Genomic DNA, 12,044 nt, shown 5'->3' with positions numbered 1-12,044 from the left:
TAGGTTGGAAAAAGGCATAAGAATTTCACTCGCTCCCAGTACTAACAAAAACCATTAGCATTGCCCCATTTCAGGCTATAGTTAGGAATAAGTCAGGCACCTCGTGGGGCAGAGGGGGTAAATTTGAACATAATTAGAAAGGTCAGTAACCTGAACACGATTGTGAGACGCGTTATTTTAGAATCACAATTTAGCATTCTCTCCAAAAACATATCACTCATATATGAAATACCACTAGGTCTAGAAGCCCAGAAAGGCGGGATCCATGCCAGACTCTCACGATAACCATCAACTATGTAAATGAGGCCCATCACCTACATTGTATGCACATTTACATTATGTGAATAGCCAGAAAACTTGGAGGAAAAAAATCCACATCACCGAGGCTACGTTGAACAGCCCTACATTAAAAAGAAGTATTGCACCTATAAATACAAATCTAGCCCGGAGGACACTATCTAGATTTCTGGATTAAAGAAACATTAAAATACACACACTTTTCTACACGGTTTTTTATCAACCGGATTCTTGAAATTCAGATGAATGGAAACTAGTTTTCACTACAACAAAATAAAGAAGAGTTTTTATGCATTGCGAAATACCGCACTGCTGACTTAAACTGAGAAGTAGTAACACCCATTCTTTATAGTACTTATCAGTACCCGGAGAAAGGGTACAAGGCCGAGCTGGCTTGGTGGGGATTCCAATGCATGTCACGGTGTAACTCAGCAGCTAGCATGAAATTCACAGCCACCTCTTGGCTCATACGGTCCTACACAGTGCAACAGTGTACTGACGGAAACCCTTCTGAGCAATGGATAAAGATCCCGGAATACTGCATTTTGTATCTGTAGAACAATTCGTAATTGATTACTTGTGGTTGCAGTGTCTTATTCAGTATTTGCAATATGTTGTTTGTTACTAGGTTTTCAATGTATTATTGAATGTTTTTTGTTAGAATTATTTGCAAAGGGGTGCATGGGTCGAACGATAATGCGAGTGTAGACAATGTCCTGAAGTATATTCTCTTTAAAGCGGACTTTATTCATATTTTATATAAGTATCACATACCAGTATTCTATATTACATCTATCTGGGAGAATTAAGTGCTGTGTTTATTAAAGAGCGTACACTAAACTGTCTCTGGGAAAGTAACTAGCGTGACCATCCAAATGAAGTGCCAAATACCCATTCCATGTCCAGAACCAAAGACGGCCTCTGGCCTTAGTCTGCATTTCTCTTTTACACTAGAGGCATTCTAGCTGGTTTGCAAAAAATGGTATCAGTTCTTGAAATATAAACTTTGTATAGAAAAGATACCTCAGGAACAGACCGGTTGGGTAGAACTGGTGAAACAGGTCTGTCTCCATCATGGATGCAACTGCTTGAGAACTGCCACGCGAGGTCGTCAACCCCAACATTACATTGCTGCCCAAACAAATGGGGCTCTCCCTCTACAACACCTCAGCTACGCGAGCAGCACAACTGTTTGCGAGACCAAGACCTAGCAGTCCGGCAGCTCATCGCTTCAAGACATCAGCTGTACACAGAGTTCCTCAGCTGGCAAAATGCAGAGAGCAGGCGTCTGAGTGATGCCAATGAGAGGGGTGATTTATAGACCGGGAATGAGGCCAGTATGGATACCCATGCTCCTCTCATGGTTGAAGGGAATTGATGGAGTAGTGAATCAAGGACTTCTGAGTGATGTAGACAGAGTATGTCTAGAGACAGTGCAGCAATGAGGTGTCTTTCAAGAAGGTCCAGACCCTCGAGGTACAGAAGCTCAGAGTAGAGGGTGCGCTCCATGCAGGCTCCCAGCGCCACACATGGTTTAGGCGTGCTTCTAGTGCACTTCAAAAAGCTTTAGCCAAGGATATCATTATAGGTTGCTTTTTGCTAAAAAACGCCAGGCATTCCTAAAATAATTTAAACTCAAATTGCTTATGAGCAAAAAGGTTTTTTAATGTAATCAACAATTCAAAAAACCTGCTCAGAAATATGTAACTAAATGCATTTACGGCGGTCAAATTCTACTTTGCCAGTGCACAGATCATTAGCAATAGCAGACTTTTCTTTAACTTTATCATCTACTTTGTGATCCTTTCAATGTACAAATAGGAGACTGGACACGGTTTTGCATTCTATGAATGATGCCATCAACAAGGTAAAGGTTCCGTGTTATAATGGAGTAATTACTTTTATTGATTTGCCAACACTATTGCCATGCATTTCGTGTTACACTAGACAGCTTACATCTAAATGATATATATAGACATGGCTACCTAATGAAACCGTGCACTTATGAGAAGCTAATATCTGGCCTATACCATCCAGCAACAGGCAAATTCTAAGCATAACAAAAAGCTGCTACACAGCACTTGATTGACTGTCAAATGGACTATGAGAACAACGTATGGTTGGAGATACTGCAGACCCATACCAGGTACTTGAGGGAAGCACACACAAAAATCTGGTAATTCAAAATGCTGCATGACTGGCACTGACCACCCCATAAACTGTACAAGTATATATAAAATATTCCACGGACCTAGCTGTCTTGCATAACTGACAGCTTTTTTGACTTGAGTACACAAGAGAATAGATGCTAGCATCGTCCTTGGCCACAGCAAAACTTTGCAATCTGTGGAAATGGAAATCACCCATTGTACCGGCCATGGCATAGTGGTCGGACGAGATGGATATACTGGCTTCCTATTATAGCATGATCTATAAACTGAATGGTCAAATGCTGGCCTTTTGGATCCCTCTTCTTGATTACCTGTCAACATCTAGTGGGCACCGAAAGGCACAGATGGGCGTGGTTCAACCTGGGTTGCATCTCCTAAAAAGACTACTTTAGACAGACATACATATGCATGCCTATGGAGGTTCCGATCTGTGGTATGTAGACACATGCATAGCAACCGGTTATGGTCTTATCTATTGGTTTATTTTTGTTTCCTGTTTCTCATCCTCTATGTAACACTATAGAACCTATAGACACCTGGAGCGTGAAAAGCGTTATAAAACATAAGAGCAAATGTCTGTTGAGTATGCATATATATAAATTTAATCCCAAATATGTTTGGATGTCCAATGTTTCTGGTTTTGGGACACACCTGTCGATACAGCTGCTGTTGCCTTGTACCGCTATACAAGGAACCCTGATAAGATAAACCTGTTGTAGCATTGATGGTCTTTACACTGACAGGTGATTTAGATGTAAGAGAAAGAGGGGCCCAAGTGAGTAAGGCACTGCATAACAGAAGGCTCGTAAGTATTTTGGTGGAGCTACACATTAGTAACTACGATTACTCAGCAATGAATTGTTTGCCATGTGCTCCGAGTTAGGAGTAACCACGTGGCAGGCCATAAGGCAAGCTGTGAAATGGAGTGCCTACCTCTAGGGAAAAGGGGATGCGATGTGTGTCACAACACCAAAGTCAAGCTCCTGATTCAAAGTTACCTTAGCTTAAAATACTAACCTTTGAAGCAATGACAGCTCAAGGTTTGTGAAGAAGGCTGGTTAAATGGCCATATACCTGTTAAATAGCACAGCCCCAAATTGATTAAAAGAGTGCACATATAGTCTTTGGGTCGTATGAAGGTAAAATGCATGTCTTTACCACAAATCCTTTACCATGCATACCTTTACAACAAAATTCCATCATCATGCATGCCTTGAACACAAATATGCCCTTACGACATGTCTTTACAATGTATGGTTAAGTAGATTTAAGTAAGTTAAACTCAAACACACGTGTGTAACTTGCTTTTTTTGTGTGTGGGGGGCGGACTCCACCAAACCCCCTCCTCTTTATTTATTACACTTACCACCCTATACCGTTACCCCCCATTAACCCTAAAACAAAACCCTTACCACCCGTAATATATATATATATATATCTCTCAACCAAGAATTAGCAGTGCACGCCATCAAGTTCAAACTCGAGAAAGACGTTGCGGTCAAAACGCGTTGCTCTTTTGTTTCAAGTCTTGAATTAAACCAAGATTTACTCGTACCTTGACGGAGTGCACTGCTAATTCTTGGTTGACATAGCTTTTTATGGGTTTGGTTCACCCAGAGTGGTTGCACCGGTATATCGAGCATACCTACCTTTGTGGTAAAGGCATGTGTGAAAAAGGCATTGTGTGACAGCACACTGTCACATTTTTTAACAGTACACGGTTCATTAAAATGGCCAAGAGGTTTGCACAGACATGCAGTTTTACCAATAAAACTATATTGCACACAAATGATAATGTCTGCAATTTAGATTTCAGCGAATATTTATCATTTGTGCATTACAAGTAAAGTGCCTTTGTTTTGATCCTATTAACATTTTTGTTGCCATCACATTTCAAAACTACATAAGAAACGTGCATTATTTTTGTTTTTATAACTGCTGGATGTGTACAGTTCTTTACAGGTATTTACGTCTTACGCAAATTAAAAAAGGACACTCATGCACTGCAATGCAAGAATGCTACAGGAATTGGAATGATACACCAAAGAGCCAATAACAGCGTGAGGTGAGTGGTTAATTCTTTTGTGTAGTGTAGCAAAGCCCACTAGGTATATATTTTAAATAGTTGATACCAGTAGGTGCCTAGACATAAACATTCACACCAGGCCTAGATTTTTTTATTTTTTCATTTAAGAAATCAACTCAGTGCATTTTTATTTGAACCGAAATACGTCTGCCCAGTACTCAATGAGATGTTGGAAGGAATGTGGAGTAGACGAACACTTGGGCTTTTTAAGTTGTGCAAAAGCATGGAATCACCCTGTGATCTACATAGTTTTAGTTTTCCGTAACACAGGCATCATTCTGTTTGGCACTATTTTAATAACCTCCCAATCTGTAACTAAAAGTGCCTTCTTATTTATGGACATGTGCGCTGAGTTTTTATTTGTATAGTTTTGTATATAGTGTAAGACAACTGGCTATAATGAACATGAATACGTGTGAATAGAATAGTTTTGTCATTGATTCTAAGGGAGACTTGTGTATGATAAGTAGAATATGGATAAAATAAGGGATGTGTACACATGAATGAATACTTGTGTTAACTGATGAATTGATGGTGGCTCGACATCACTCAGATAACCAGTGCATATCACTTACTGTTGAATGCAGGGTCGTCTGAGGGGAAAAAAAAAAAAAAAACTGATTGCGCTCGCACCCTTTTTCTTCTTTTTTTCTAAGCACTGTTCCAGATATGTACCATAGCGCTGTTGGGCTATATGCAAATGGGACACGCGCAGCGGGATGACTCAAAAACATATTTCAAATTGTATGAAACACTGCGCTTCTGTCGTTTCTAAGAGAAAATCACTAACAGATGTTACTAGTGCCCAATTTGAAGGTACTCAACTTAAACACTTAGGAAAGGATGAACGACCAATCCTGCCTTTTGGGATTCAAAGTAAACTCATCTCCACGACTAGTCATCCTCCTGGCTAGGCGTATGCACAATACCTATAGAAGAAGGAACGGATGGACGAAAAGGGGCTAGATATATGCAAACCCCAAAGTTCTCCAACTATCGCTCATTTAGCAGCAGGGAAGCCTTGCGCACAACAGTTTGAGCTACTTTCTGGAAACACTGTCTGCCAGCAGCTTGGCATCTTGGCATCAGTCTGCACTGTATTAACGCAGCCAGCAAAGTGGAGATTTTTCCCTCTTGCTGAGCTCGAGTCGCAGGGGATCTAAGGAGGTGGTCCGACAGCTGTGCACATCGTGGGCTGGTATTTCACTGACATACAATATGGCCACGGTACAAACCGCAAGAACCAGCAATACAGATTCACTGGCCTTTCCAGTCCTATTTGCAATACAGCAGCTTTTGGGGTAAGAAAATGTAGTACTCACGTGCTCCAACCTGGTCCTTGCCATTCCCTCTGTGGTCCATGGCGGAGGACAACTAAAGAGCCGCCAGTCCATAAACGCAAAGTTGGATGTCAAAACCACCTTCCTGTTAGGGTCACAAAGTTTGCACGGTTTCACGCACATTGCCAAAGGACTCCTGATAAAGTACAACAGATGAGGACTTTGCACGCAAGGATTAGTGCAGACTATTCCCTTCACATCTGGAATCCACAGGTTTGGCAGGCGGCTTTAGTAAATGGAAAAACAAAACCATGAAACCTTCAAAGTTACACGCAGAGTATGGCCCCAGGGACAGGCTCCAGAAGAAAAGCACAGCATACAACCCCCAGTGTCCTCTTAAGCTATGGCAAGCTGGGCACACTGCCCTTTCACACAACACAGGGCTGGCTGCAGGTCAAGCTACTACAGTTAAGTAAAAGGCCGACCAATATCATTTTTCAATATGTAGCAAACGATACAAAGATGATTAATATAGGTCTATGAAAAGAAAACTTCTAGGAGTGGTAGAATCCAGCAGCCGTTAGAGGCATTTAGGGCGTGCGCAAAGTGGGAAAATGTCAAGGGCCCAACAGAAATTATGTGACCCTATTTCACCACTATGTTCTATTTCTCTATCTAAACTTCTCACTCTAACTATCTCGTTCTCACTTTGTCTTCCCAGTATGCTGGGCGTGTGCATTTAAACTTTTTTGCAGCCCTGTTGAAGTATAACATATGGCTTAGTATTGTTTGGCATCATACAGGTTTGAATTAGCAGGAAATGAGCAATACATTTGAACGTACTGTATATACAGGGCACCCCAAAAATGTTTTGTGCCTAGAGGTCCCAAAATTCTCAAGATGAGACAGCAGGCAGGAAAATCTTAAGTATGTCCAAAACTAGATGGATTGCTGCATGCCCGCTTTTGCTAAGGGGGTGGGTTAAGGCCTCAATCCGGTATCTTCCTATATGACACTGAGCCACACTGGCCTAGACTCCAACCTGCAAGTGAAGTCAACAAATGCGCTCGGGGCCATGGTCCAGTAATAACTCTTCACCCACCAAAACATGTGGTTACTGATTTGGTCCAGTTAAACACAGATAGACCAAGACTCGGCTAATCAAGGCAACAAAAGCATCTTTCTCCACACCTCCCATTCAGGACATCCAAAACCGAAGACGAGGGCAAGGTGCTGGTGGATGAAAATAACCACCACCCAGAGTACCAGACAACCTTGAAACTTCGGCATCAAAAGACAGCCTACCCCAGTGTTCAACTTTGCACAAGGTAATTCAAAAGTGCATTGACAGCCAAGTCTTCGGTTGGTTTTCCTTCCATACATCAACTACGACTGTTTCCTAAAGAGAATCCTGAACATCTCCCGGTCTACTGCTGGGTACTGCAAAACCTCTCTTTCCAAGAGGACCTTCCATTCGTAAAGGTAAAAGAAAGATTTGCCCCACCCGGCAACCAAGAGCGTTCTTTCATGAAAAAACTAACACTAAACTATTTCTCCAAGTAGAGTCAGTGCCTTAACATCCACCTGCACTGAAACACACCTGACAAATGCTCTAGATGTTTTCTCCCCACATCAATCTCATTCCACATTGATTCCAAGTTAATAAATACATCAGCAATATGGCTTGAAATTACAGGTTCCACTAACTTCTTCACCACATAAATCAAAAAGTACCAGAAACAACCCTTTATAACAACACAAAAACAGCACCACTACCTCCCTCACACAGAAGATAGCACCCCACACACCAGTCCATAAAGATTTTTCTTACTTCTCTTCAAAATAGTTTTCTGGATCTGTACCAAACCCAACTACAGGCATTACCACAATTTACATCTCCCTGCATGGGTTCCCATTCCAAGTTTGTGTTGACAAAGTCACACTGCATCATCCACAATCTAAAACCCCTTATAAAACAAACATACTATCAAGTGTCTGCAACACAACATGAACGAGCTCCCTATCTACCTTACTTAACTTTTCAGACACGGAAGACATCTGCTATTACCGATCTTCCCTGGCATGTAACAACTATATACTTTTCTTATCGAAGGCTACTGCAGTGACACTCCCTTGGTGCTCCATTTAATCGACAGTGAAGTAACTGCAACCAAATATCCACATTGCTTAGTTAGCCGGACTGGACTTATCTTGTTTTCATTAATGTACAGCAACAAACTATGTAATGTTCTGATTTAAGCTATGACATATCGAACAGTGAAACCAGTCATCCATAGTCTCCTTCTGATACGTGAAAGTTTGATATATTTGTGATTTGGAAGAGAAGAGCAATCTTAACTTTAGACTAGGATTACTGGTCACTTTCGCAGTTTAGCAATAAACTACAGAGCGATTTATTTTCCGTATACAATTAAAAGTGAAAATGAAAAAAATAACAGGAATTAATGCATAAGGGGAATGACAGCAACACAAAAGATCGTTTTTGTTACTATGCAAACTGTTTAGGGGTGCTACCAAAGTAGCATCCTGTTTATTAAAGAGATATTTCACTATAGGATCAGCAGATGCTCGCACAGGTTCCCTTCCTCGCCGACAGCAACAATATAAAACCTGTAACCCTCTTAGAAGCGGGAGTCTGGCAAAAGAACACGCCTTCTTTGACAAAATATCTAATCAGTTCAGCTACTTATTCCCAACTGTATTAGGCCCATGTATTCATACAGTGCTGTAGCGCATTACCACACACCTCTAGGTAAAGCACAATTGGAGATTGGTGGTTATGAGTGGTATTAGTTTCAAGGGTGTAGTCTACTGTGAAGGCAGTGTTAGATCCGTTGTATTGGTGGTGCGTGTGACTGGGTTTCGGTTGTGTGAATATGTTTTGGCACATCTGTGTTTAGAGGGTGGGGGAGCAAATATGTAGGGATGGTCCATTCAGAAAAGCACATCTTAAGTCCAGTAGAAGTCCTAGTGGTGTGCTCGTACAGGAAAGAGGTTGCGTGTGGTGTGTTTCTCAAATATTGGGTTGACTATTATGGCAGATGCACAAGACAGTACTGTATGCCATGTTAGTAAGCCAGGGGTAATGCATAAGACAAATGTGAAAGGGGCAGGCAGAGGAGAACAAGAAATGTGTACTGCTCAGAGACGCACCACCAGTGAGGTGGCCCTTGGCACAGTGGTAAAAGTGCTTTATACGGACTGTGTAGTGTTGCTTATAAAGGACTGGGCAGTGGTTGTGTGCAGTACGTGCTTACAGTTGTTGGCAACAAGCATGGGACATGGAGCGTGATTATTGTAGAGACAATGACATTGCCAATGGCTTGCCCTTTAGTGCTTCGTTAGTGGTGATGTGAACACGAAGGAATGGTAGAACTGGTCTTGTTCAGGCTCACCATACAAATGTATTGATCAGAAGATAAACTGTACAAAGTGTAACATGATTTTGCCCCTTGGTCCAGTTTCGATACAGGTATAAAGGCCTATCTATAACAAAACGAATAGATTTGAAAAGACGGATTTCAACTTGTTGACCTTCAAAAAGGGTCAGGAAACTGATCCCTCCATTCTCATGGTGTGCCTGCAATTTTGGATTTGCTTTTGCATATGGCATTTCCATTTCGCAAAGAAACCTTCACGTACACAGATGCTAACTGAACTGCTCTTCGGAAGGCCAGCTGTCTGATATGGAGAAAATATATCTAAGGAAACAAAATCCTCAGATGCGTAAAGCATTGCACACAAATTATGGACATGACAGTGGGAATGAAGCTCTGGGTGGCTTTCATTTTAGCCATAGGCCGTTCCAAATGGTTAAAAAAAAAAAAAAATCTCAATCAACAAGCAGCACCAGGTTTTGTATAGGGAATGAGTTGCTGGACAACCCAGATGTGCTAATCCAAGAGGGATGGAAGTACGACTACTGCTGTGAAGACTCCTTGGTCCATCACCCAAATCTTAAATCAAATCCCCAGATTCTGTGGAATATGACCGGATCTCCTAACTTCTTTGGAAAGGTAGGAGCAATGTGACCGAAGAGAGCCAGGTTAGCTTTTGTACAGTTGGTGACGCGTTGCTCACAGAAAAGCAAATGTCTGGAATGAGCTTGGGGTGGTTATGTGACAACGAATGCAAATAGCCGATACAGCAAATGCCGATGCAGAAGTTTCTATTGATTTTTAGAATTGTTTGTGAACTGTTTGCATTGCTGAAAAAGGAAAAACACTTATTTGGAGAAATTCCTCTCAAAAGTTAGTTTGGATGAGAAAGTTCCCAGCCAAATGTTGTATTATTTTGCAAAAATCCTCTACAATAAAGTGGAGAAGCCTGACAAAGTTCACAAACTGCACAAAGTGCAGGTTGCCAAGTTCGAGAATAAAGCTCAATGCTGCCCACATGTTCGATATTCTTTTAACCAAAAGACACGAGATCGTTAGAAAAATGTACACACGTTAAGAGGAGAGTGAAAGAGAGGGATGAATTACCGTGCTAAATTAACCCCTAATAAAAAAATACGTTTGCATTGTTGTTGGATGCAGTTCAAATTATTCTTGGGGGAACACAACAGCACATTCGCCTCCCTTTCTTGGAAACTGACAGAAATGAGAGTTCTTAAAATTGACTTTAAACCGTTTTCAGTTGTTTCAAAAGGTAAGAAATTTTAAGTTTAACATTGTAGGAAAAGGCTATAATTACTTTACATTTTTGTGATTCTTATATAATTGCGCTTCATTATTTGTACTTTGACGTTTCATAAATTACTCAAAACCGTGCAGAGAATAAGTGAGACGCTGGGAACCAATTTCTGATGTCTATTACCGAACAATACATGCACTGTTTTGTTGAATTGGGAATTTCTTGATAAAAAGGCTCTGCTGTTTAGAAATCCACCGTTACCTGCTGAACATTGTTCAGAAGACAGTGCTCCAACTCCTGAAGAACTACTAAACAGTAGTTTGAATCTGGAGCAGTAATCTGCAAAAGTTTAGCAACACAAGCTACAGTGTTGTCACTCTAACCATTCCCAGCTTGGGTAAGTGCCCTCCCAGTATTCCATTTCCACAAATTTAAGTGAGGGCTTAATTTGTTTTGAAGGTACTGGGGGGGGGGGGGGGGGGGGGGGGGGGGACAGACTCATTTTTTGAGAAAGGGGCTTATTTTTCCCTTCAGCAGACTCTGGCCAATATCAAGAGAATGGCAAGGAATAAAAAGACAGAGATGGGAGAACGTAGGAGGAAGAGAAAGACTGGATAACAGCAACAGAAAGGCAGCAGGGGTGAAACCAAACCTGTAAGTGTGTGATAAGGAGCTAGGAAGTATAGAGTGTTGGAAGAAAGACAGGAGGTGTAACTCAAAGTGGGCAGCCTCAGAATACTGCAGCCCCAGTGGCGGGCTCCTAAGAAAACCCTCACCACAAATTAAAACACTGGGTGTGGCAATATATGGAAGTCAGACATTTTCATATGTCGATAACAAGTTGTTTCTATTTATTTTCTGCTGGGATCGCAAGAGGGAACATGTTGCTGCTAGATACTGCTGCGGAATGTTTCTACAGCATTACAATTCTATAAATATTGCAGGATAAGCGCAAGTGAACTGGCTAGCACTCTCTTGCATGCTCGCTTTTTTGCAATAAATGGGTGGTTTGCTTGTTTTTCTGGTCGCACTGCACATCAAGGTGAGCCACTGGACTACAGAATTTCACATTAAAGTTCTGATGAATGGAAAGTTGAAGGTCTGTAATTTCCACACACTTTCGGATGGACCAGGAAACCATGTAATGTGGTGGTAGAAAAGACACTGAACTATATTAAGCTCTAGCTGCTGGAAATGTCCCCCACAACCTACAGCAAACCCAAATAAACTGAGATACAAATGTCTGCATAATTAAGAAATTCTGTCAAATGAGGTTTTGCCTGCAAATATGTAAGTGGACGCACATAATTGGGATGTTGGGGAAACATTAACTTTTAAATGATGAATACGAGGAAAGGTGTGTAAATTATATCTACTAATGAAATGGGTGGATATCAAAGTGAAAAATGTAACCATTCAAAGTACAGCGTTTAAGATGCGTTGTGAAAGGGAGCTGGGCTTAAGTTGAAAATTGATTTTTGTAAACGAGCATATGAATTTGAAATATATAAAACCAGGAACGGGCATCTAAAACAATGTATTAACACGACAGTA

General features: G+C 41.2%; 1 protein-coding gene across 5 annotated transcripts in view; it reads right to left on the bottom strand.

Annotated features, from left to right (window-relative positions):
• The window catches only part of PLXNB2 (plexin B2), a 640,303-nt gene that overhangs the window by 409,389 nt on the left and 218,870 nt on the right, over positions 1–12,044 (bottom strand). Inside the window, exon 2 of one of the 5 annotated variants that reach the window (XM_069229658.1) lies at positions 5,877–5,979. The exons of the other annotated variants lie outside the window; for them this stretch is intronic. Within the exon in view, the coding sequence (XP_069085759.1) occupies positions 5,877–5,948 (72 nt within the window). The 5' untranslated portion in view covers positions 5,949–5,979. The remainder of the gene's footprint in view (positions 1–5,876; positions 5,980–12,044) is intronic. 5 annotated transcript variants of the gene reach the window in all.

The sequence above is a fragment of the Pleurodeles waltl genome, chromosome 4_1 (genome assembly GCF_031143425.1).
Source record: "Pleurodeles waltl isolate 20211129_DDA chromosome 4_1, aPleWal1.hap1.20221129, whole genome shotgun sequence".
Lineage (NCBI taxonomy): Eukaryota > Metazoa > Chordata > Amphibia > Caudata > Salamandridae > Pleurodeles > Pleurodeles waltl.
Note: the sequence above shows the minus strand (reverse complement) of the source record. Positions and strands in the feature narration are given on the sequence as shown.